The sequence below is a fragment of the Danio rerio genome, chromosome 18 (assembly GCF_052040795.2).
Source record: "Danio rerio strain M-AB ecotype USA chromosome 18, GRCz13ab, whole genome shotgun sequence".
Classification (NCBI taxonomy): domain Eukaryota; kingdom Metazoa; phylum Chordata; class Actinopteri; order Cypriniformes; family Danionidae; genus Danio; species Danio rerio.
This window is the reverse complement of record NC_141038.1, coordinates 22818594-22846191: the sequence shown is the minus strand read 5'-3', so window position 1 is coordinate 22846191 and position 27598 is coordinate 22818594. Positions and strand designations below refer to the sequence as shown.

The window sequence follows — 27598 nt, the reverse complement described above, 5'->3', positions numbered from 1 at the left end:
CCCTAATACGACTAACTACAAACCCCTAATATGTATTCTTGTGCTGAGGCCTCATTAGAGCACAGTGAGCCGCCACAGACTGGTGCGACAGAATGGGAGAAGCGCATTTGCACAGTGACAGGAGACACCCACATCCACGGGAAGCACAAAGACAGGCGGACACATCCAACAGATTAGCCCTCCAAAGTGCTGACAGCTCCCATTGATGGGAAAAGACCAGCACATGACAGGTACGCGTGGTACCTGGCAACCGGTGAAAGAAGTATGGGCAAGATAATCACAGCCCAATGGAGGGAGAGCGAGGCAGGAGCTACTATTCTCATTTATCACTTCTTTTCCAATATATTCCACCTCCCATTTTTCTATTATTAGAATGCAGCAGACATTTTTTTTCTGAAGTCCAAGCTGTCTGAGGTTTAATAGGGATTAAAGGTCTGCTCTGAATGAACGTTTAAGGCCGCACTTAGTTTTAAAGATCAAAGTTTTCGTTGACGTTTGTGGTTATGTGGACAGGTCACTGGGATCATCCTGACAGGCCGATCTGTCTTTTGCATAGGGAAATTGATTCAAATGGCTTTCGGTGAGATAATATGTTGACAGCTCAGAGAGAGCACATACCTGGATATCAATCTCAGCCATAGCACGAACTGTGCCTGTGCTGGGTGATAAGATAAACTCTTTTGGTCTTTCGGTTTGGTCTCCCATTCCCCATTCACTTCGGTTGGGCTGAGCCACTTGCTCTGTGCTGGTAATGCTCGCCTGTCCCATACCATCTCCAGGGATTCGCAGTCCAAAGCTCATGGGCACCACTGAAGTGTTGCTAAGGCAGCATGTCAGCATTTGTGGAAACCCTTGGGTCAGAGAGAGAAGATCACTGAACACACCGCACCACACACAAAACAAGATTAATCGCCATCATTGATCCTGATTGATGAAGTGGAAAGTGCAAGTTCATTTACCAAAGGACACCTCCCCAAAGTTGAGCTCGGGGACACTGAAGTGGAATGTAGGCCCTATTAAACAACCCCTGCAAAAGATGAAGAGACACGGAAACCTTCAGAAAACCCTACTGACCATGAATGAAGGCCAATGAACATGCGCTACAAGTAATTATACAAAACTAAAAGGTTGTTGAGGTGAAGTCCAATGGAACGAGGAACGATTGTTTTTAGATGACTAGGCAGAGTGGTAGTTTCGAAATGTCTACAATCAGCACTTTCGTTGGTAATCCATCTTAATCAAGAAGGAAGTGACTTGTGCTGGTTTGTTTGAAAGATTTCAACAGAGCTTGTTTAATTAAAGTTCAGCCTGTATGGATTCATTTAATCAGCCATAAGCTAATGATTAGAACAACCAAGTGTAAGGGAAAAACATTGACGCTTCTTAATAATGGTCATAAGAGGGGGTTGATTAAAGGAAGGGATGTACAATGTAGGTCAATCTTTGCATCAGATGAAGGGTATCTTAACTGCTTTAAATCCAACTTTGACTAAGCTCAACTAAAGCAATACTAGGGTTGGATCTGAAATGCAAACTTCCCTTCTTATAGTAGATAATTAAACAGTAGGCAAAAAAAGATCTACAGTCTTACCTACAAGAAGATTTTAAAGCGCACATCTTTGGCTGCGCTCGAAATTCTCTTGAATAGGTCCTTATTTTAAATAAATAATTGCTTTAGAACTGCTAAAATCTACACTACATACTGTAGTATAAATGTTTGTAGTATGAATGCAATGCATGGATGTACTACATTCATGATAACGGATCTGTTAACTCTGGAAATCTTTTGATTATTGCAAACCCATTTTCATCTTTAAGAAACCAGTTTGCGTAATTGCATGTGTATTTAAGGGATCATACACATTTTTACTACTAAAATTCCATGAATTTTCCATGATTTTTCTAAGACTTTCAAGTAGATTTTCATGACCTAATGTTTCATGCAATGTCTACATATGAGTGGTAAAAGAAAAACTTGTTCAATTATATTACAGCATATCATAAATCATGCACCAATCTATTTTGTTTGAATTTATATTTATATCTATGTAAAATTGATTTAGATAATGCCACATCGCACTAATAAAGTGAGAGTATGTTATTGTCCATGGACAGAATAGAAGTCTTGACAACTAACTTTCAAGTATACAGATATTTGTTTTACATGACTTTCCAAAACAGCAATTGTATGAAGGGGGTCTCTGCTCACCACTACCAGTGTGCAGCATCCACTTCATAAGGGCCGAGGGAAAGAATTTTGCCAGAACATTGGGGTTATACTTGTACTATTTATAAGTGTATGAAATGGATATGTTTCTGTGGATGGCCTCACCATCAGCTGTCAGTCAATGGTGCTGTCAATTGCTGAATGAACAACTTAAAATGCGAGGACTTGAGACTGATAAACTAAGATCACAAAACTTTAGTTTATGAAGATGTGACATGACAAAACCAGTGAACTACCTCATAAAGACTCTAAAAATTGACAGGTGAGATACACTAACCTAAACTGCATAGCCTGAAGAACCAGATAAACACTAAATTAATCTTTACAGTACATTAATTGTTACATTCCATTATGCCATGTACATTTACCTTTCTTATAATTTCATTGAGCAGGGCTATTCAATTAGTTTGTCATGGGGGCCGGTTATTGAAAAGTATCCCAAACGAAGGGCCGAAGAGATATAACTTGCTATATGAGTGATGACACAACTGCATATATGCTGCATATTTTTGCTCCTTAAGACAGCCACGTTGGCTTTTTGTTAATATATTGTAAATGTTAATATATTGTATTTTGAAATAATACATAATATTACTGCATTTGACAATGATTTTATTTATTTATTTTTTTTACAAACATTCAAATGTTGTATTTCAGAGCACAACAAAAGCAATGCATTGCTGAAGTAGGCTTCTTTTACATTCAGACACATTCATATGTTATGTTTTGAACAGCATAACAATTAGGGATGCTACAATTTGTTTGTACAATTATATTGTCTAAAGAATAATCATGCTTTCACTGTTATCATGTCTAATGTAAATTCAAGCTTTATATTAGGTAAGTAGCTATTTATATTAACTATCGTCATCTGCATTCATGCATACATAATCATTTTAATAATAATTTGTCTAACATATCTTTTGTTTCATTGCACTGAAAGTCACGCACAACTCTCACCGTGGGATGTTTTCTACTGTGTGAGCCCTGAAAGACGCAAGCGTGTCGCTCCACTTCTGCCCGCATATTGTCATATTCTTACATTAGAAATAACAAACTTGCAAGCGGAAAAGACGTGATGTGGGAACGGTCGCTGCTATAGTTAATCCTGTGTGCGTGCGTATTAGCCTCGGTGTACTTCAAACTTAAAACTAGCGCACAGGCAACTTGGCATTTTGCAGCGGTTTCGTTTCGTTCCACGCAACAGAAATGCGGCTTAGAGAAGCCTTTACGATTAAAAAACTGTGACGAATTAAAGCGCAGTTAATAGTGTAATCGGGCCGCCAATTGAATAGCCCTGCCCTACACCATCGATGTTGTATGTGAAAATATTATGCATGTATTTACCAACATATACTTTAGATCAGTGGTTCTCAAACTGTGGTACATATACCACAAGTGGTACACAAGTTTCCTTCTAGTGGTACGCGGAGGAATCGCTAAATAATTAAAGTAAAAAAAATGAACATACTTTTAACACTTTGACGAGTACGATAACAATGATGTGATCGGGAAATTGGTTTTAATGGGCTAAACTTTTTATTTTATTTAAATTTTTTTATTTAATTTTTTTTTTATTTTAATTTTTGGTATGTATTCTCTCATTTAAGGTTATTTTCCTCCCTGGCCCGCGTGGGGCCCACCTGGGCTGGCCTGCGTGGTGCCCAACCTGGGATGGCCTGCCTAGGCCCCACCTGGGCTGACCTGCATGGGGCCCACCTTGGCTGGCCCTGCGTGGGCCCCACCTGGGCTGGCCCGCGTGTGGCCCACCTGGGATGGCCCACGTGGGGTATACCTGGGCTGGCCTGCGTGTGGCCCTCCATAGATATTATGTTTAAAGTGGCTGACAATAATAAATATTCATAATAATATTATGGTGGTACTTGGAGAGACAATTTTTTCTGAGGTGGTACTTGATGAAAAAAGTTTGAGAACTGCTGTGTTAGAAAATCAATTTGTAACATTTAGATTATAATAAAATAATCGAAACTTCCCATCACTGAACTTGTAGCATAGCTTCAATCTTTATTGTTCAATCTTTTTTGTTTTTACTTTGAGTTACACTCACATCCTGAATATATCACATGATTCCTCCATAGCTAGCTCTCACATGGTTGCCCACTGAAGCTAAGCAGCGTGCATGGGTGGGAGACCACATGAGAAAGCTAGGTTGCTGCCAGAAGTGGTGTTAGTGAGGCCAGCAGGAGGTGTTCAACCTGTGGTCTGTGTGGGTTCTAATGCCCCAGTATATTGATAGGGACTCTATACTGCTCAGTGAGCACTGTCTTTTGAATGCGATGTTAAACCGAGGTCCTGACTCTCTGTGGTCATTAAAAATCCCAGGATGTCCTTCGCAAAAGAGTATGTCCTGCAAAGTTTAGTTCCAACTCCAATCAGACACACCTGTGCTAGCTAAAAGGAAACCCTTTTCAGTCTTCTATTGGTCAAATTTTGGTGAGCGTGTGCAAACTATAGGTCTTAGCTGACAGGAGAGACACCGCTACGGTCTTCCAAAGCTATTGAATCAAATTTCAATATGGTCAGAGATATTTTTCTACAGACCTTGATTGTGTTTATTTGAATTACTGTTGCTTTCTATCAGCTCTGACATCAAGGCCATTCGCACTCACAGATTTGACACTCACTTTATATTTTCTCTTCTCTGACATTCTGTGTAAACCCTACAGATGGTAGAGGATGAAAATCCCAGTAGATCAGCAGTTTCTAAAAAACCCAGACCAGCCCATCTGGCACCAACCACCACGCCATGTTCAAAGTCACTTAAATCACTTTTCTTCCCAACATTGACGCTCAGTTACTATTTTAGCAGATCATCCTGACCACATCTACATACATAAATAATTGATTAGCTAGAAGTTGAACAAGTCATAACGTATAAAAATGCATAAACAAAAAGATTTAACTGACCTTTGAATAGTATGTTTATGTGTTTGTATGAGTGGGACAGACAATTTATCATGTTATGGTTGGGTTCATGTTTTAAAACCGCCATTAGTACATAACAGCGGAAAGCGATGGAAACTGGCAGGGAACAAACTGGTGTTGAGGAAAATGAGCAAAACAAAAGGGGTTCATTTAACAGATACTATGCAAGACATTTGATTTTTTTTTAAATGTTTAGGTCATTTATCATTTATGACAGAATTTGGTAACAGTGTCTTGCATGAGGGTAAACAAGTGTGCCTTCCGATAAAAGAATTATGAAAATGCACACATACATTTAAATAATTCTATTATGCCATGTACAGATAAACCTAAAACAAAATCTTTGATATACAAAACATCACTTACACATCATTAATAATCTATATATTTGTCTTAATATAAATAATGTTCATGTTTAAAATGCAAAACCTGTGAGGTTTACCTGAATGTCACAGTAACAGGCTTGGGGTTTCCTGCCACAGTGAAGAGTAGCTCCTCAGTAAAGACTCCCAGTTTATCAGAAGAGAAGTGGACTTCCATTGTTTGACAGGCTCCAGGTGGAATCATGCCTTCAGAGGGCTTGAAGGAAAAGCAAAGGCCCAGCACTGTACTGGGCTGCATAAGTTTATACGTACCATTTATCAGTCCCTTGTTGCTCAAAAACAGCTAAGAGGAAGAGAAAACAGACACAAAAGAAAAAGAGTTTTCAAGTCTACGCCTGCACAAACTAAACGTCCAATTGTTTCATTTGTTCACCAGTGGGATCAGCTTACATTGTTTAATGACAGACTTGAGTACTACCTCAAAAGAAGGCCCATGGGATAAATCAGATTCAAACTCAAAATCCAAAAGTTCCAGTACAATTGTATTATTGGAATCATGCAAAACCTCAGATAACAAAAGGAATTGGAAAGCCACAGCGTTTGCATAATTCAGCATATGAGTGCATCTGAACTGAGCCAAAAAACACTGGTCTATTTCAAGACTCTGTGATAATAAGAGGCTTTTATTATTCAATTAAAACTGCAGTTGAGTCCATGCTACCCTTGGCAGATTGTCAGCCACTTCCTGATTGAATTTGATGCAAGATCCTGCTTCCTACGGCTTCACAACAAATACATTTTTTGATGGGTTCTTCTGTTTTATCAATAGTTTTTTTTTCCCACCATGACTGCATGCTTTAGTTTGCGTAATGATTTGGAGGAGGTAATGCTAAGTGGCTTTCTCTTATAGGCTATGCTAAAGGTTAAGGAAACAAAAACACTAACAAACTGCGTTCGGTTGCAGCACTTACTCAATTAGTAAAACTCTATGTCAGACTGAATCCATTTTGCACCTTTAGCATGTCATGCAGCTGCTCATTTGTGAACAATTGCATAATAATTATGAAACAGAACATGCAGAGTGCAATTTGGTTACACTTTACAATAAGGTTTCACTATTTAATGTTAATCAGTGTATTTACTACCATTACGCAATAATGAAAAATATATTTATTACAGTATTTATTAATCTTTGTTAGTTCTTGTTAAGTCACAGTGCATTAACTAATGTTAACAAGTACTTTAACAAGTGAAAAGTATTATTCACTTATAGTTCAGGTTAGTAAATAAATACATTAATAAATGAAACCTTTACACTCCAGGTTCAAAATACATGCAAGAGCAGGTTGCCAGATTGACAACACCAACAACAGTGTGCCTGACTATCGAGCCTAAAGGCTGACTTAAGGCTGTATTAAACAATGTTCTAAATAAAAGCAATGGCACGTGATGGGAGGAATATTAAATGTCCAAACCAACAGCTGAATATATATTTTAGAAACTATTTGTATTTCTAGCAGCTGAACAACAGAATAAACTGACAATGATCAACTCAGGTACACCTCAGTTGCTTTATTCAGTGTTAAATGCTAATAATGTGAGTTTGAATGCCATTTTACATGACATTTATTGCCATACTACTGAAAGCAACAGCAGATAGTTCACCTCAGATGTTGAAAATAAAATAAATCATTTGAAATTGAACTTTGGAGCTGTGACTCAGTGCAAGCCAATGCATATCAGTGATTCAGCATGTACATTTAATAATGTTATAGAAGTTTAATATGTATTAGATTTTAAACCTTACCATTTTGTTGGAGTGAAGTAAGTGCAATATTCTGTGCTTCTGAATAGCTATATTTAAATTGTTGTTATGTTCTTTCTGGTGCAAACAACCAAATTCAACCCAAGCTCATTCTGAAAACGTAGTCCCATGGACGTTTCTGGAGACAGCGGAATACGTCCCGGGAGGTACGTACGGCTGCATTTATTTTTTTCAAGCGAACGCTGCGGGGCGGTGTGACGCTGTTCCCTTTCGCGCTTGCCGGCTGACCGCTTACCTCCTTGTGGAGGGCTTTCCCGCTGCAACCCGTTTGTCCACTTAGCTTACCGTGTAACGTCGGCAGGCTCGAGATGCAGAGAGGAGGAGTTGACCACGGCGATCGATCGGTTTCGAGTCCGGGGAAGAGCAGTTCCAGCAATCAGGTAAGACAAAAACAGAATCCCAAAAATTAAGTGAACGAGTTTCATAACAGGGTGAGAACGCGGTGAAATCCGAAAACGCGGTAGAAAAAAAAAATCAGGGCTTTTCTTTTTTTGGACAGCTACGTTTCCACAATGAGCCCGGGTTGACCAAATTGCTTATCACTGCAAATCTCATCACGTAGGGTGATGTTAGAACACAGGGTTACAATATAACCTGTTTACCTAATGTTTACATTTGTGATGTTTATGTAATTTGCTAATTGATAACCACCTTATGTGGAAAACTGAATCTGCGTCTCATTTTAGAGTCTGCTACTTTTCACTGGAGGTTGCATTTCAGTCACAGATGCATATTTTGAGAGCCATGATTCTATAAATAAATATGCTGTTTCCACCAAGGCAACTCAGGGTGCTAAAATATATTTGGCTAAACTGGCACTGGGTGGGTTAAAGCTACCAAACAAAGATATGTTCCGGCACGTAATGCATATTTTCAATGCAGATGTTTGACTTTGGCATTGATAATATTATTAATAATACATTTTATTTATATAGCGCCTTTCCAGAGCTCAAGGACACTTTACAAAGAATGTAACAAAAAGAGATAGTACAAGCAGACATAAGTAGAGACAACATTAGATACACAAACATACAGGAAGTCAAAATAACAAACTGGAAATACAAAACAAGACCGAAGAGACAGAGTGCAGGTGGATCAAATGAAGGGGTCAGTTTGTAAGATCAGAAGTGAAGAATTCAGAAAATAAGTAAGTTTTAAGCAAAGATTTGAATTCTGAGATATTATTAACAGATTGGAGTGAGCATGGTAGAGAGTTTGGGTGAGTTTGGGTGCAATAACAATAAATGATCCCCCCCAATTAAAGAGAGGCGGTACCGAGGGACAGCAAGAAGGCCAGAGTAAGAGAAATGTAATGAGCGAGTTTTTTAGATACTCAAGAATGTTCATTTAGCATGTTTCTTAAATATTTTCAAACATATTATGGTATTTTTATGCTTTAGAAGAGTTAAAAACTTACATACAGCACCTTTAGAGCTCAAATTAGATTTTTTGGAGAAAAACAAAAAAAGGTTTGATATCTATGCAGATATTGACAATTGTACCTTATAACTCTGTTGAGAGCCGATGACGATGTTTCCCATGTCTAGAAAGTCAAAGTTGAACCGCAGTTTTGGGCCTAAACCTTCACCCTGTATGTAGAGTGGCAGCCGAGATTCACGACCTGTGTAAGTACAGAGCATTCAAATGAGAAAACAAAGCTAAAAAAAAAAGGTTCGCAAAATGAAACTGGCTGTGAAATTTCACTGGCTACAATATCAACAGTCTGACTTTCTAGGTCACTACTAATCCAAGCAGCCCGAATATTGTCAGGCCTTAGTCGAACATGTAAATAGATGCAAACCTGATATCCAGCCCTGCAGTTGGGCCTAGACACCTCATGCAAATATATCAATGCATTGTTAGAAACCAACACAAGCATGCATGAGCACAGATGTGACAGCAAAAAAGTGATTTATTTTAACATAGCATCTGTTAATATGGTGTAAGTACCTGAGATTTCACAGTAAACAGTCTGCTGGTAGATTCTGGCTTCCTGTGGTTTAAAGATGATGTTCACCTCTGCAGTGCTGTTGGGCCAGATTTCTCCTTCCTGTAAAAACAAAAATGGCAAGAATTACTAATAATAAATCATTTTGATTTATTTAAACAAATGTTATTTGTTATTGTAAGTCAAAGCCAAAGTCTGTTTTACTGTCTTTACACTGTTATTATATAGCACATTTCTGTTCAAAATGGACCCTTTTCACAAGCCTGTTATGATGCGTTTAGGGGTCATCAGCATCTCAAATCCTTGAAAGTTTTAAATATTTAGACTTTTTAAAAAACGTATGAACGTTTATATGTATTTATGTATGTAGTATATCATCTTTGCTTTAAATTACAAAAAAACTAATTACCGCTTGTGCGAGGTGTTTCTAATGCAGTGTCAATGGGACAGGACAGTACATGTGATTATATTCTCTCCTCTGGCTGCCGTTTTTTCCTTTTTCGGAAAGTCTTTGTAACATCATCATGGAGTTTTTTCTTTTATTATTTCAGCAAATAAGATTATAAAAAAACTATTTGTTGTACTCTCCCATTCACTGCACTCTAAGTTTTCCAAACTATAATGACTTCCGCTACTGAGAAACCCGGACATATGAAAAGGGTGTATATTAATTTTTGAAAAAGCAACTGAACTAAGTTTTTTTATTAATATGGTATTACTTTACAATCTATTTTATAAATATTACAAAGGTAATTTATTTCTTTGATTTTAAGCTAAATGTTTTATAGATCATTATAGTCTTTAGTGTCACAATCCCTCAGAAAATACAATTAAAAGTTGATCTGATGCTTATAAAATGTGTAGTTTTCACTTTTAATATTGAAACTACAGATTTTCATTTGTTTTTTCAAGATTCTTTGATGATCTTTGAGGATTCTTTGATGACATTAGTTTGATTTTTTTATTACATTCTAAAATGTTTGAGAATTTGTATTCTATGCCTATAAACCTGCCTATTTTTAAGATATTAACTGTATATTAGCTATTTATTAGCCATAACGTGAAGATTTTATTCTACATCCCTAATCATACTTAATACCTAAACCCAACTACCACCTTACTATTAATAAGCAGCTAATAAAGTTTTTTGAGCTAAAGGTCTTAGTTAATGGATTGTCAAGGGGGCGCGTTTACTATGAACAACAAAATGGGCACTGGACTTTGAGTGTCTCGGCATTACTGTCGTCTTTGGAGGGTCTGGGTGCACAAGGATGTTATTTAAAATATCGTAATTTGTATTCCGAAGACTAACAAAGTCCTTAGGGAATTGAAACAACATAAGTGAGTAATCACAACAGAATTTTCCTTTTTGCGTGAACTAACCCTTTAACTAATAACCGTGCCATAAAAATCTGAACAACAGTGTAAAAAAAACTAGATTTACTATTTACTAGATTTACTAATTTACTGTAGATGTATTATTATTATTATGATTAAGTGGCATAAAAAATAAAAAAGGACACACTCACACTACACCCAGGGGCAGCAGTGACACGCACCAGAGCTTAAACAATCAGAGCTGGTAACACAAATGTCACAAATGTATGATCCTAGAAGGTGATGTATAAATAAACCTTGAGATATTAAGGTCGCATATAATCACTGCACTCTTAAGCACTTACAATTAGGCTGCTCTAGGGGGGCTGGCCTTCCAATTACATTGGATAAAAGTGTTTGCTAAATCACTGGTAAACAAACAGCATGTTGTGTCACCAGGCAGTGCTTGACAGAAAGTTGACGAAGCAGGTGTGATCAAGCTCTGCTGCATGTAAACAGATGCTCACATCCAAGCAGAGGGGATACGATCTGTTTTGTGTGCTCTGTCTCAGTTTCTCTTTCAAATATGCATGATTCTAGTTTTAAAAAAAGCTGCATGTGCACGAGTAAATAGGGTAAGAGTAGACTTTTAAATTGTACCCATCCATCCATAATTCTACATGCTGTATAATGTACAAATAATGAAGCATATTGTGAAGTATGTAGGAAAATGAGATCACTTTAAAGGTCCCATGAAGTGTTTTGAAATGTGCATTTTTGGTCGATAAAGTGACGTAATTTCAACTGAAATATGAAGACAGGGCAGAATCTAGAGTAGCTCCTGCCCTTTAAAAAATTGCCAGTTGACCTTAAAGTCCCCAAGAAATCAAAACTAACCATATGATTTTATTAGCTCACATTGCCAGTTTTTTGGTGAACAATTCATCTGTGTATGAAAAAAAAAATGCACTTCCTGTTTGTTTCAAGTTTTATTTTCAGAAGATGTGATTTTGAGGTAATGGGCGTGGTTCACAGACTTAACGGTTCAACTGTCAGTTTTGACAACAAACAGAAATGGTGCACAGGAGCAGTCTGGTAGGTTGTAATAACTCTTCTTAAACGCCTTTCCCGATCTTCCTGAATGAAATGCCTACTTTACTACATCCTCCAGGAATTGAGTTTGACACCCCTGCTATAGAGCATTTTATTGGTCAGAAGATTTGGTGAGAAATTGAAGTGTGAGGTGATATAATAAAAAGAATTGATCCATACCCGGAAGCGACAAACTGCAAGCTTTAGATGTTTATATCATCTAAATGCGAATTTTGCAACTGTTTTGGAGCACACTAGTGTTACGATAACCAGCGATCATTCACTGGAGATCGCTGGTTTCCTCTATCATCATTACTTCACTTCCGCATTCCCCAGGACTACATTTTCATACATGCACTTCTTCCAATCACGCACGCCTGGTCACTCATCTTCCTGATTACATCACCAGCTGAATCCTGTCACAGACTGAGATTACACACAGTATTTAAGCAGCACACACACTCATTCACATTGCCGAGTCTTGTTCACTGTATAGTAGCATTACAACGCGTTTTCCTTGTCTTGTTTTCCTGTTTTGAACCTAGCCTTGTTTATTTAGTTATCCTTGTCTGCCGCCTGCCTTTCGACCTCTTGATTGTTTAACTGACTACGATTCTGGATTGTCCTCACATACCTGTTTGCTCCCGTATTGACCACTGCTTGCCTGACTGTGAATAAACCTGCACATTGGATCCTACCTTCTGTTGTGGTGTTACTCCCCGGCGTTACAGAAGACTCGGCCACACAATGGATTCAGCGGGTATCAAGATCATGTGTCTGCGTCAGGAAGCCCGGTCTATAGAGGAATACGTGGAGGACTTCATCCAGGTAGCCCATTTAACATCTTTGGATGATTTATGCCTGATGATATTTTTTCGTGGTGGTCTAGCTGAGCCCCTTTATTCATGTATGCCACTACATGAGCCCCACTGGACAATAAGGCATTACGTAGACTTGGCATTGCAAATAAGTGGGTCCCCCTTCACCGTAGGCGAGGTGGAGGACACCCCTAAATATTTTTTGGGGGGGGGCAAAGGACAGCAAGACCCGATAGCAACGGGGCTTGCTGCTCATTCCACCACCACACACCCAGCTCAGAAAATGGCCGCATCTAGTCCTCCAGCTTACAAGATGGCTGCTCCAGCTCACAAGATGGCCGACTCCAGTCCGCCAGCTCACAAGATGGCCGACTCCAGTCCTCCAGCTCACAAGATGGCCGACTCCAGTCCTCCAGCTCACAAGATGGCCGACTCCAGTCCTCCAGCTCACAAGATGGCCGACTCCAGTCCTCCAGCTCACAAGATGGCCGACTCCAGTCCTCCAGCTCACAAGATGGCCGACTCCAGTCCTCCAGCTCACAAGATGGCCGACTCCAGTCCTCCAGCTCACAAGATGGCCGACTCCAGTCCTCCAGCTCACAAGATGGCCGACTCAAGTCCTCCAGCTCACAAGATGGCCGACTCAAGTCCTCCAGCTCACAAGATGGCCGACTCCAGTCCTCCAGCTCACAAAATGGCCGACTCCAGTCCTCCAGCTCACAAGATGGCCGACTCAAGTCCTCCAGCTCACAAGATGGCCGACTCCAGTCCTCCAGCTCACAATGTGGTCACAACCAGCCCTCCAACTCACAATGTGGTAAACGCCAATCTGCCACCAGCTCACAAGATGGTTTCTTGTTCCGAGTCCTTTCCTGTCCTTGTTCCTGTTCTAGTTCCTGAAATACCATCACCTGAGCCACCAGAATGGCCTCCACCACCTGAGTTACAAGAGCTGATGCCACCACCAGAGCTGTTACTGCCAGAGCTGCCACCTCCAGAGCTGCCACCTCCAGAGCTGCCAGACCCTCCAGAGCTGCCAGACCCTCCAGAGCTGCCAGACCCTCCAGAGCTGCCAGACCCTCCAGAGCTGCCAGACCCTCCAGAGCTGCCAGACCCTCCAGAGCTGCCAGACCCTCCAGAGCTGCCAGACCCGCCAGAGCTGCCAGACCCGCCAGAGCTGCCAGACCCGCCAGAGCTGCCAGACCCGCCAGAGCTGCCAGACCCGCCAGAGCTGCCAGACCCGCCAGAGCTGCCAGACCCGCCAGACCCGCCAGAGCTGCCAGACCCGCCAGAGCTGCCAGACCCGCCAGAGCTGCCAGACCCTCCAGCGCTGCCAGACCCTCCAGCGCTGCCAGACCCTCCAGCGCTGCCAGACCGTCCAGCGCTGCCAGACCGTCCAGCGCTGCCAGATCCTCTAGAGCTGCCAGATCCTCTAGAGCTGCCAGAGTCTACGCCGGAGCCAGAGTCTACACCACAGCCAGCGCCACAGCTGGACACGCAGCCAGAGTCGACGCCGCAGCCAGAGTCGACGCTGTTACCTGAGCTTCCTGAATGGCCGCCGCCTCCTGAGCTTCCTGAATGGCCGCCGCCTCCTGAGCTTCCTGAATGGCCGCCGCCTCCTGAGCTTCCTGAATGGCCGCCGCCTCCTGAGCTTCCTGAATGGCCGTCGCCTCCTGAGCTTCCTGAATGGCCGCCACCTCCTGAGCTTCCTGAATGGCCGCCGCCTCCTGAGCTTCCTGAATGGCCGCCGCCTTCTGAGCTTCCTGAATGGCCGCCGCCTCCTGAGCTTCCTGAATGGCCGCCGCCTCCTGAGCTTCCTGAATGGCCGCCGCCTCCTGAGCTTCCTGAATGGCCGCCGCATGAACTCCCTGAACGGCCGCCGCCGCTTGAACTCCCTGAACGGCCACCGCCGCCTGAACTCCCTGAACGGCCGCCGCAGCCTGAACTCCCTGAACGGCCGCCGCCGCCTGAACTCCCTGAACGGCCGCCGCCGCCTGAACTCCCTGAACGGCCGCCGCCGCCTGAACTCCCTGAACGGCCGCCGCCGCCTGAACTACCTAAACGGCCACCGCCTCCTAAGCTTCCTCAATGGTCGCAGCCTCATGATCCAGGGCCACTGCAGCTCCACGCTCCAGGCCCTCCGCAGCTCCACGCTCCAGGCCCTCCGCAGCGCCACGCTCCAGGCCCTCCGCAGCGCCACGCTCCAGGCCCTCCGCAGCGCCACGCTCCAGGCCCTCCGCAGCGCCACGCTCCAGGCCCTCCGCAGCGCCACGCTCCAGGCCCTCCGCAGCTCCACGCTCCAGGCCCTCCGCAGTTCCACGCTCCAGGCCCTCCGCAGTTCCACGCTCCAGGCCCTCCGCAGCTCCACGCCCCAGGCCCTCCGCAGCTCCACGCTCCAGGCCCTCCGCAGCTCCACGCTCCAGGCTCTCCGCAGCTCCACGCTCCAGGCCCTCCGCAGCTCCACGCTCCAGGCCCTCCGCAGCTCCACGCTCCAGGCCCTCCGCAGCTCCACGCTCCAGGCCCTCCGCAGCTCCACGCTCCAGGCCCTCCGCAGCTCCACGCTCCAGGCCCTCCGCAGCTCCATGCTCCAGTCCTGCCCCCGCTGCATGGTCCTGGCCCTCCATCCCTCCCCCTGTTCCGCCTCCGCTCCACCTCCCACCTGAACTGTATTTGGAGCGTCTGGAAGCCGCTCTTTAGAGTGGGGGCTATGTTACGATAACCAGCGATCATTCACTGGAGATCGTTGGTTTCCTCTATCATCATTACTTCACTTCCGCATTCCCCAGGACTACATTTTCATACATGCACTTCTTCCAATCACGCACGCCTGGTCACTCATCTTCCTGATTACATCACCAGCTGAATCCTGTCACAGACTGAGATTACACACAGTATTTAAGCAGCACACACACTCATTCACATTGCCGAGTCTTGTTCACTGTATAGTAGCATTACAACGCGTTTTCCTTGTCTTGTTTTCCTGTTTTGAACCTAGCCTTGTTTATTTAGTTATCCTTGTCTGCCGCCTGCCTTTCGACCTCTTGATTGTTTAACTGACTACGATTCTGGATTGTCCTCACATACCTGTTTGCTCCCGTATTGACCACTGCTTGCCTGACTGTGAATAAACCTGCACATTGGATCCTACCTTCTGTTGTGGTGTTACTCCCCGGCGTTACAACTAGCTTATAGATATCCTTAAGACTAGCATACTGTAATTAACATCTAAAAACCATTATTTTGATTTCACAGGGACTTTAATAAGAATATTCTTCACTAGAATATTAAAAATGACTTTGGTTTTGGTTTTACTTGGTGTAACAGTTACTGGCACTTTGAAAGTAAAAAGCATCTAAAAGTCAAATTAAATTAATATCATGACAAAACATTGAGGACTTGTGAAAAGAAAAGATCGCTAAGTGCAAAGAACATAACATTTTTTCTACATTGTTGTATTTAATCCACATTCTCAGCAAGCGAGACCGTGTATCATTGAAGCTACTGTATTAATTTTGTTATATGATCATTTGCAAAACTATATCTAGGTTTTGATACATTTATATAAATCATGTATTTTTTGCAAATCAACATGTTTTGGGTGAACTATCAATATAACCCTTTAACGTGCATGCAAAAAAAGTAATTTGTTTAAAAAAAAAATGTTTTGTTTAAATTCCTGACAGCTCTGTAAGCAATTTTTGTGTTTTTTTTTCTTTTTTAATGATAACCTATGCACATAATTTGAGGGAAACCAGGATTTACTATGCCTGATGAAAGTCCTAGCAAGGTGGCAGAATTAACAAAAAACACTGTTGGATGTGTGTTTTGAATTAGACACATTGAAAAAAACGAAATGCTGAGCTGAACATCCTGCACACAGATCTGTCATAATCTGCTGCCATTCTTACAGTATAGTTGCAATCAAAATTATTAAACCCCCTGTATTATTAGCCTCCGTGTTTATTTTTTTTCCTCAATTTCTGTTTTACGGAGAGAATTTTTTTTTAACAAATTTCTAAACATATTAGCTTTAATAACTCATTTTAATAACTTTTATAATATAAGATTTATTTTATCTTTGCCATGATGACAGAAATAATAAATAATATTTGACTTGATATTTTTCAAGACACTTCTATACAGCTTAAAGTAACATTTAAAGCCTAAACTAGGTTAATTAGGTTAACTAGGCAGGATAAGATAATTAGGCACATTATTGTATAACGATGGTTTGTTCTGTAGACTATCGAAAAAAATATAGTTTTAAAGGGGCTAATAATTTTGACCATAAAGTTGTTTTTAAAAAATTAAGAGCTGCTTTTATTCTAGCCAAAATCAATTAAATAAGACTTTCTCCAGAAGAAAAAATATTATCAGAGATACTGTGAAAATTTCCTTGCGCTATAAAATATAATTTGGGAAAAATTTTAAAAAGAAAAAATATTTCAAAGGGGGGCTAATAATTCTGATTGAAACTGTACATACTGTATGTTATTCGGCCACTATGGATGCACAAACACTAACAAAGACACAAATAATACCGCAATAACAAAAAAAACATACAAATTAAAGATTGTAACTCAACATACATGAAGTGTGACTAAAATTTAACTCAACATTCACAATTAATCATTCAACCCCATAAACAATCTTTTTCTTTTGGGGATAATTAACAGCAAGCTCAGTATCTTTTAAATCGCTCGGCTGAGTGGAGTGATGTCTACGTTTGGTTTCCACCATATGTTAAGGCATATGGTTATACAGTATGAGGACATCCTAAGTTTCAAATTTAATTGCTGGTTATGTAATATTGTATGGGGGTAAACCTGAAATCTAAAATCCCGAAACTTATCATTTGAGTTGTGAACAACACACCGGGGGTCTCATGATGATGTCCTGGTCATCCAAAGACAAAAGCTGCTGCTGAGTTTGCATGAGACCCTCCTGGAGGGTATGAGAAAACAGCGAAAGACGAGCTTGCAAAGAAGCATCAGTGTTTTCTGTCAGAAACTGCTCCATCTCTTTATCCTCCACTTGATTGAGCTCTGAAGAAAGCCTACGAAAGAGGAAAGGGAACAATAGAGAAAAACAAATACTTTTAAACTCAATATCTTTTTTTAGCTCTCATTTCGAACAAACAACACTCCAGCAAATGTAAAAGAAGAAGAATGCTAAATATTATACTTAGAAAAACAGATTTATGGCTAAAAAAACACCTAAAACCAATATAGGCCAACTAATCAAACCTTAATTTGTCCCGTTCTTCTTCACCCTCAGTGGCGAAGGTCTTCCACTGGTAATGCACAATGGAATCACTCTTGTTGACTATTGCCACTTTCTGGGAGCTAGCCAAAGAGATGTAGGTTTTCTCCATCACCACACTATTCCTGTCCAATCCAATGTTTATATCTGTGGACTCTCCATAGAGGCTTATTTCAATGTCTTCTCCTAAAAAAAAAGTCATAGGCTTAAATAAAGTAAAAAGATCTAAAGTATACAGTAGTAACAGCACAGCCAAAAGGGTTACACTGATTTTTTTTTTATCCATTATATTTCTTTTGTAAATCGTGTCATCACAAGCTTGTTACAACTTAAATGTTGTGGAATTGAATGTTACAGAGTTGAGAGCAACAACGTCTTCCTACTGGTCATATAAGATAAATTGTATAGTTAATGGTTAGTTTCAGGGATAGGTTTAGGGATAGTATCGAGTTATTTTCCAGTTTATGTAACGACTGTATGTGCTGAAATGTGGAGTGTGGATTATTTGGTATGGACAACACTGATATGTTGTATTCATAAGGTATTAAATTGGTGAAAGTTTATGAACACTGAGGAAAGAGAAGCCAAAGAAATTGTTTATTCTTTGGAACAAAATAAGACCTCTGTTTGCACGTGTTATTACTTGCTCACTCTTGTTACCGGTGAAAAATGAACATGTGAAACAGGACTGTAAAATAAAGTTAACAACATTACAGTGCAGAATACATCTTTGTTATCTTAAACCTTACTTAAGCATTTGTTGCATAGAACAGAAAAGATGCTGTAGAATGTGTGTAAATGTAAAATTCCTTTACATAAAAAGTCAAAGAATGTTTCAATATAAGCCGTTCACACATTGGCAATAAAGAAATTCATATATGAACATTCATACAAATAGAATCTTTAACCAGGCAGAATTCAGATGAATAGTTTAGAAATAAATGTTTTGACAATATAAGGATAAACATGATGAATGATAAGACTTGGTGCCCATTTATAATAAATCAACTGATAATCAAAAACAAATGTCAAAAATAAATAAAACAGTGCCATTCAAAATGTTATTAATTTATGACATTTAATTTTGCATAAAATATGGATGTTTGTTTGTATTACAATTTAAACAGACATTGATTAATCAATACCATTATATGTCTTAGCTCAGGATAATTGTTTGTTATAAAAATATATTCAATCAGGGCATTAATGGAACTTAATGGTAGAAATGGTGGAAAGCATATATTTCTGTAGTAAAAGCAAGTTTTTCTTTACTTATATGTGTGAACAAACAATAATAGACTCACAATTAGGCAATAAAGCCTAAATAATAAAGTCACCATGAGGTGGTGATGCATGTACTGTAACTAAATAGATGTGAATTTTTTTGTTTGTTACTATGGTGGTGCTGTTGTGCAACAAGACAATGATTGTGAATCTGAAGGTCCATTAGGACAAGAGTTCTCCAGGGCAATCACATGACATCACCAAAAACCAATCAGCAGTGACCAAAATGCAAGTCAAATTCAAAGCATGAGCTAAAATCAGAAGCGCAGCTGGCTTACAGACATTTCCCTGCATTTTTATTTGTTTTACTAGTTTGGCTACATTCAAAGCAGGAATTTCATGCTTAGTGGACTATCCTGACCCTGCATGTCCATGACAATATGGCATGCACCCACTCAAGTCTAAAAAAGCATTCAAAGAACAAATAAAACACAATAGCTTTCACTATAAAAGGATATATACCAGGTAAACATTGATCTAGGACTATAAATCTTCTTCCGCTCAGGGTATACCGCATTTGCAATATGCACAGTAATATGATTGTGCTGACTGACAAACACAAACTTTGGGAGGAGAGGCACAAATATATGAGACAATTTCTCAAGATCAAGTAAACAAATACAGCAGAGAAATCAATCAGAGGTAAACTAATGGCTATTGTAGAGAAACAAATTTCAGTGGCTACATTTATTGGCTGTTTTATACGCTTCAGTGTCAAGACACAACAACATTTTTCACTTGGCATATTGCATGTATGAACAAATGTGTCCACACTATTGTGCGTTTGTGTGTGTGTGTGTGTGTGTGTGTACAATATATATGCAATGCTTGCAACTCTTGCACGCATTCTAGAGAGAATACTTTTATTTTTCTCAGCATGTGTCTCTCTCTGATGACTCTATTCTGCAGGGGTCTTAGCTCTAGGACAAAAACAGAAAGGTCACCAGAGGCATTTCACATTATTAAGACATTACGCACTCTACTTCTTGCTATCCCGTCGAGACTTTCATGGTAGCAGGTGTATTGCATATAAATAACTCCTCAACTGTTTGTCTTTTCTGTACATGGACATGCTCATTATATGACTCTCTACACACTGGTTATCAGATTATCAGGCCATTTTTTTATAAACGCTCACAAGCCACTTACACAAGCCATTGGCTTCCAAAGTTTTATTTATTTATTTTTTCCTGTAGATGTCAATAGCTGCCAGCAACATTCTTCAAAATATCTTCTTTGTTGTTAATGAGTGGATTATTATTATTTTTTTTTTTGGGGGGGGGGGGGGGGGGGGGTTGTGATCTATCCCTTTAATGCTTTATGGCAGATGCAATAGTGCCAAACATTCCTCAGAGGCTTATACTGTTACCCTTCTATCAACTCAAACCAATGACCTCTGGCATCAACAAGGCATTTTTGCGCACTGAAATGGATATTTTCTCTTTTTTTCAGAACATTCTCTGTAAACTCTAGAGAGATTTGTGAGTGAAAATCTCAGTAGATCAGCAGTTTCTAAAAAAACTGAAACTAACAACATTCAAAGTCATTTCATTCACCTTTGTAATGCTCAGTTTGAAACACTTGACAATGTCTACATGTATAAATGGACCGCCTTACTGCTGTGATTGGCTGGTTATATATTTAAGAGTAGTTTTATATGTGTACCTAAAAAGAAAAAATAATGAGAGTGTATAAAAAACAATACAGGTTATTTTATTACGGTGATTTTTCATCATATTTAAGAAAACCTTTCATAAAACAATTAGGCATAATTCAAGTCTTACCATGTCTACATTTACTTCTAGCTTTTAAAAAACTGATTTTAATGTTTTATCGTCTCGACAAACATTTTTGCAAAACAAATGTATCTACTGTATACCATACCTGCCAACATTTGTCTTTTAAGTTCCAGGGGGTGAGGTGATGGGGAGGGTTGGAAATAATGGGAGTTTCTCAGAGAAATAACAGAACAGGAGTGATGGGAGATGGGTGGGAAATACGGGAGACTCCCAGGAAAAATGGTAGTGTTGGGAGGTATGTTGTATACATCAGGGATTCTCAACCGGTGGGCCGCAGCCCACTAGCGGGCCTCAGTGATCAGAGAGAGTTAAGCTGCGAGATAGCTTAAAATGAACTTAAGTGCTATACTTTAATTATTTGATTTCATCATTAAATAAGACATAATAAAATTATAGTAGTAATGGCATTTCCCTTTTTCTGTGATTAACCAGGCTGATTCGGACTCTGTGAAAAATAGCCTTACTGTTAATTACAGACATGTCTGTAGCTTAAATATCCAAACACTGCGTGTCAACTAGGACTACGTTCTCAGTTGTAAAATAAAACAGTCACACAAATGTAAAGGTGATGATGATTTGAGTTAATAACCAGCTCGCGAGTGCCTCATGTCTGTGACTCGTACTGTATCAGAGTTGCACATGTCGGTTGATTCCCAAACTATGCATGCTAAATTTGTGTGAAAACTTTAAAATATTCACATTGTCCAAATTAACGTCTTGCGAGCACTTTATAACTGACGCACGTCCGTACAAAAGGATCTAGTGAGACTCGGTGGTCTTTCAGTAGTAAACAGCTTTTCACTGTTCCTGTCACCGAACTCCAGTAACGACCAGCTCAAACCAAACTGCCTTCAGAACGATGTGTTTCAACAGATTTTGAGGGTTTTTACTGTATTTTACATTTAGGGTTAGATTGTTTATTTTAATAGATATCGATCAATAGATGAATAGAAGTCAATATAATTCAAAGCAGCAGCAGTGTTTTTGCCATCTCTTGTAGTCCTGTCAGGTTCCTTTACTGATGAAACGGCCCAAATACTCTGCAGTTGTAAAGAATAACTGAAGTAAAGAATTCAAGAGCTTTGAACCTGTCTGTGCATTTTTTTATTAAATATATATATATATATATATATATATATATATATATATATATATATATATATATATATATATATATATATATACACACACACACACACACATACACACACACACACACTCTTACATGCCTAATGTTTCTAGTTTTTTCAGTAAAAGGATGTAGAAAAATAAGGAAATAATGGAATTAATAATGTAAGGCTAAAGAAATGTTTTGCTAATAAATAAAGCTTTAAAATAAGCATTTTTGCCAGGCAATCAGTTTGGGCCTTCAAAAAGGAGTAAAAGGTGGGCCTTGAAGTGAAAAGGTATACATACAATTCATTGTAATGTTCAGTAAATAATAAAAACATTGTAACACTTTACAATAAGGTTCATTAGTTAATGCATTTACTAACATGAACTAATCATGAACAACATATGTACAGCATTTATTAATCATAACTGAACATTTACTAATGCATTATTAACATCCAAGTCCATGCTTGTTAACATTAGTAAATGCACCATGAGTTAACATGAACTAACAATAAACTACTGTATTTTCATTAACTAACGTGAACAAATACAGTAGTAAATGTATTGTTCATTGACTGTTCATGTTAGTAAATGCATTAATTAACATTAACTAATGAACCTTATTGTAAAGTGTGACCAAAAACATATTAAGATATTATCAAATAAAGAAGACTTACTTTCAAATGAGTTAACCCAATACTGTTTTATCATCTAAAGACATATGTATCACAGTGCATCACAACATACGATCATGTTGGTATTTCCAACATAATTTTAATCCAATTCACCAATTCACTAAATTCAATTCCCTAAGCAATAATCTTGCTTAGTAGTTGCGGAGATGCAAGGCACTTGTTCAAATCTAATGAATGATGGTTCGACAAAAGATCTAGATGTGATGTAGAAATGTAAAATGGTCATCACCAACAGCCTTTTGGTCAGTGAGCCGACATGGCTGATGGACCTTTTCCAAACCTGTTCCAGCTCTCTCTCTCTTTCTTCAGCTACTACTACTACTGTCCTGTCACTGTCAAGGCAATTTTTAAAGGTAAAATGACATGGCTGCTTTAGTAAACATTGTTTTTTTTTTCCTTAGGAAGGTCTATTAATACTGGTATGTAATTTTGAAAGCCAATAAAGGCATTAATATTTTAGCGTCACAAGTCAACCTTGCAATTTGCCAAATGCCATGTTAAGAGCATAAACCAACATAATCAACATTGCCACAATCATGTTTCAAGAGTTCACACTTAGCTGATAATCAATAAAGAGTAATTGGCATGCTGTCCCGGGAGAAAGCCCTGAGCTCGTAATATCCTCCAACCTGGGGCTCTCTCCCATTAAAAGGGCGAGAGGGGAGTTTGAGCTCAGGTAGGTCTCGAGAAGTCCCCTGCTTGTCACCCTGTGAGAAGTGTAAACTAAGGTTGTCTTGGGTAATCATTTGGTTTAGTTAATTGTTTATGGTGTATGTTTTTGGACGGTGGGAGGAAACATGGGAACCCGAGGAAAACCCACACAAACACTGGGAGAACATAGACACTCCACACAGAAACGCCAACCTGCCCGATAGGAGGTTGGACCAGCGGTGTTCTTGCTGTGAGGCAACAGTGCTAGCCACTGGCTCACCGTGTCGCCCTATCGGAAAAAAGGGTGGAAAGAAGGGGTGGAAACTTCAAGACGAAGATAACTGGAGTGAAAAACTTTGGTTATATCTAATGCTTCTGTAATCATCTAATAGAGCAGATTACAGAGCTAATTAGGTGCCAGCCGTGTTGATCATAAGAACGTGATCCTCTCGAAATTAGTTTCTAAATAAACCACACTTATACGGCTCATTCTGATTATGGACTCCTACATAGATTTCTGGAGATCGCCAAATACTTGCAGGAGCAATGTTTTTTTTTTTTTTGCCATTTTTGTTTTCATGAATCCATTAGAAGCGGCCATGTATATGCTTTTTGAGATCTCAAATTTCTTTCACGAGTGCCATTCATGTAAATCCATCAGAGGCCGCTGTTGACTGACTGACTGACTGACTGATCGACTGCCCCACCCTACTCCTTCCCTAAACCCAACCGATAGTGTTTTAAAAAGCACCAATTGACCAGGGCTCACCCACTTCCTTAAACCCAACAGGCAGTGTTTTCAAAAGCAATCCAGAAAAAGAAAAGCCCTTGCATCAGCGTAATTTTTACCACGTATCAGTCATTGCAGTCAACTCCTCTATAGCTTTTCAAGTCTGCCAACGTACATGGCGAGCCACTGGACTAACTGGTAACAGCGGCAAGCTATCCATGCAGAGGTATGCGGTCAGCTGGTTAACACGAAAGGGAATGATGTCATACAGCCCCGTAGCGTTTTTTTTTAAGACGAAATGCATACGTTTCTCTGGCTACATATTTCGCAATCTCTAGAAATGTATAGGAGGGTACATTTTCAGGAATAAGCCTATGTTGCTATCAAACATGCTTTTCAGCACCACTTACCAGACATTTCACCTGCCAACTGCCTACTGCCAACAAACATACAGGAATGTACTTTTTTGTCACCACATTCACACATTTTTTTGTGAGCCTGGGTTATTTTAATTAGTACATGCTAATATACAAATTAGGCTATTGAGATTGCCAAATGCACAATTTTGTAATCATTTATTATCAAGTTAAAATAAAAATTTAAATAAAAAAATAAAATAAAAAAGACATTTTTAAGACCATTATAAATTAGATTTTAGACTCATAAAGGGTTACAGGCTAAGGATTTTATTTTAATTGAATAATTTAGTTTTATTTAAATCGTATTATTTAATACATTTAATATTACAATAATAAATCAATAATAAAAATGAAATATTTTTTATATTTCTTGGCAAAATAGTTAATAAATATTGTGTAAAAACAAGAAATCTACTAGTCTACTTGTATCCATGCACATTTTCCCAAACATAACCTTTGTTTAAAATAAAAATGTAAACCAATTTGTTTTAAACGTTTTAAAAATTATAATAAACTAAATCTATGTACAACAATCTGTCCAGGTTGGTGTCCTTAGAAGTAAATACACAGAGCATTTTTAAACAAATGTTATTGTAAGGAAAATAATTAAACCAAGATTATAAATAGAGTTCAAATTTACCTTTTAAATAAAAAGTTTAAAGTTTTATTGAGATTGGGATTGTTGGTGATTGTATTGGTTTTGACCAGATTGGGTAGCTATACATAAACAAAGAAAAATTAAGACTTGTTTAAAAAAAGATATAAGACCTACAAAACAATATTTTAGTAAATTTTTTAACTTAAAATTTTTTTTAAACTTTTTCATGCCTAAAATTTAGACTTTGGTAATTTAAGACATTTTAAGACCCTACAGAAACCCTGATTATGCACTGTAATGCTAATAGATTATATACAACCAGCAAGAACTGCAGCTGAAGGTTAAACCGCAAAAATAAAAACAGTGACTTGCACAATGTAAACAATTTGTAACACTATAAGCCTTCACCAGACCATTTTCTGTGCTGTGCAGCAGAGGCTAAAGAGTCTGAGAAAGAGGAGACAGGAGCCCGGATCATTTTTCTTTACAGCAATTGCTATCCAAGCATGTCTCCTAGCTTAAGGGCAGTGCTCATTTCAAACAAGCTATTGAAACTCCAGCACATACTCTATGATGTACCTGAAGTGGAAGTATTTGCATAAATGTTTAAGCTACAACAGCCTCAGAAGGAGAAGAAAGAAGCCGTATGGGGAAAAAAAATAAGACATTATGTAAGAAAAGACAGAGAGAGGGAGAGTGATATCAGAGCGAGTGTATCAAAACATTGTGGGAGAAGAAATGAAATCAGTGGTATTCTGAAGATGATAAAGGCAGAAGACAGGTTGTGTGCTATGGTTTCTCTGCTCCTTTCCAGTCTCGCTCTTCCATCCTCTTAGTCTCTCCGCTGATTAATTTGCCGTAGATATCACTTTTCACAAATGAGCCAGAGACATTTAACCTCTATGCTTGAAGCTTCATGAGGGAAAAAAGAGGGAAGGAAATTGTGTCTTTGATGGGACACGGCATCTGCCAGCAGGCTGAGGGATTGTGGGAGCTGTTCAGAAGAGAGGGGAGGGGAGAAGAATGGGAAATGAGAAAAGCTTTCATAGTGCTGCAATGTGTGTGTGTGTGTGTGTGTGAGATGTCTTCATCAGCTTACTCTTTAAGTGCACTCTAAAAAGCCTGCCGAGATTAGGGAGTTCTTCTCAAGGAGGAAAGTGGTCTGCTTATATCATAAAGGTAGACTGTGGAATACACATTTGGCCCTCCAGATCAAATGAAAACAAACCTGAGATGACCAAAGCATACAATCGCAAACAGCTATTTGCTCTTGTAAGTCTGTGTTGAAACAATATGGATTCTGACAATAAAAAATCTGCTTTTATGAGTGAAGTGAAATGCTGTTTTGCCATGTTATTTAAAGAGCCCCTCCTATGGGTTTTTGAAAGTGTAACACAACACTAAGTAAATTAAAACAACCAGCTGAGGTTCAAACCTGAAAGTGCAACTTTGTTAAAATTATTGATTCTTTAACGGAATAGTCAACACAGAGTCGAATAAATAATTTGTGTTGGGTTCGGATCTTTTGCCTGAACGCATCAACGTTGATACAGTACATCATCAAATATGTAGTGCCAGATCCGGTAAAACGTGAACACGTCTTTTCCTTCAGACACTAGCAGAGCGCAAGGGATCACAGGACTGATCATGACATGAAGATGATGATCACTGATAGATGGAGATTTGGCTGTAGGGAATAAAGGTTTAAAGTTCATTTTCACAATGATACCACAGTATAGCCAACTGTGTGCTGTGTTTGTTCCTGTCATTTTTCTGATTTTTGATGCAATAAGCTACACTGCTACGCGGGATTCGCCAGCCGTTTGCTATAGAAGCAAGAAGCAGCAGAGACTATGTATGGGACTTTGTCAGACTTTGACAGGGACTTTGTCATTAACAGTTGCAGTTCATATGGACCAGTTTCTTTTTCCTTCGAATCAAAACATGTAAGAGTAATTAAAATTGTTGCCTCATTTTGTTTAGTTGCAAAATATGTATTTAATTGTGAGTTGTAAGTTGTAATCGCTCCAAGTGGCTTGTAATCACTTATCTATTACACAGTAGATCAGTGCTTGTACTGTATCTATCAGGTTAAAAGTGTATAGGGCTATTAACATAAAGTCCTAAACAACATTGAAAATGCGATGTGTGCTTCTTGCTTTACCGATTTAAATGCGTTTATGTACTTGCAATCCTCTGCCGTTTGTCTTTGCTATGGCCACCATCAGCTGTTCCTACACACACGAGGCACAGTCAATTTTCAAAATAGTTTGCCACTGTGTGGATTAATACTGAATGTGTGTCGTTGTTATTACGTGGGGTGAGGTGTAAGAGTATAGTAATATGCTGGTGTTTAACTCCATTGCTTTATTGCATTCATGCATTGGGCTCTCACATACTCTCTGCTACTTCATAGCCATGGTGGCCGTTTCTCTCTGTCTCACGCTGAAACCAATCACCAATCACAATAGACTGGATAATCAGACCAACCACAGCAGATTAGCCTCACGCAAAGGAGGAGTTTGGGAACAAATGAACTGCTGAACAA

General features: G+C 39.3%; 1 protein-coding gene across 3 annotated transcripts in view; it reads right to left on the bottom strand.

Moving 5' to 3' along the window:
* The window catches only part of hydin (HYDIN axonemal central pair apparatus protein), a 147174-nt gene that overhangs the window by 99453 nt on the left and 20123 nt on the right, over positions 1–27598 (bottom strand). For all 3 annotated transcript variants that reach the window (XM_087292113.2, NM_001114415.2, XM_087292114.1), the window contains 7 exon segments: positions 17743–17944; positions 17372–17552; positions 9272–9371; positions 8824–8942; positions 5616–5839; positions 960–1027; positions 619–851 (listed from right to left, as the gene is read on the bottom strand). In XM_087292113.2, coding sequence (XP_087148239.1) covers positions 619–851; positions 960–1027; positions 5616–5839; positions 8824–8942; positions 9272–9371; positions 17372–17552; positions 17743–17944 — 1127 coding nt within the window.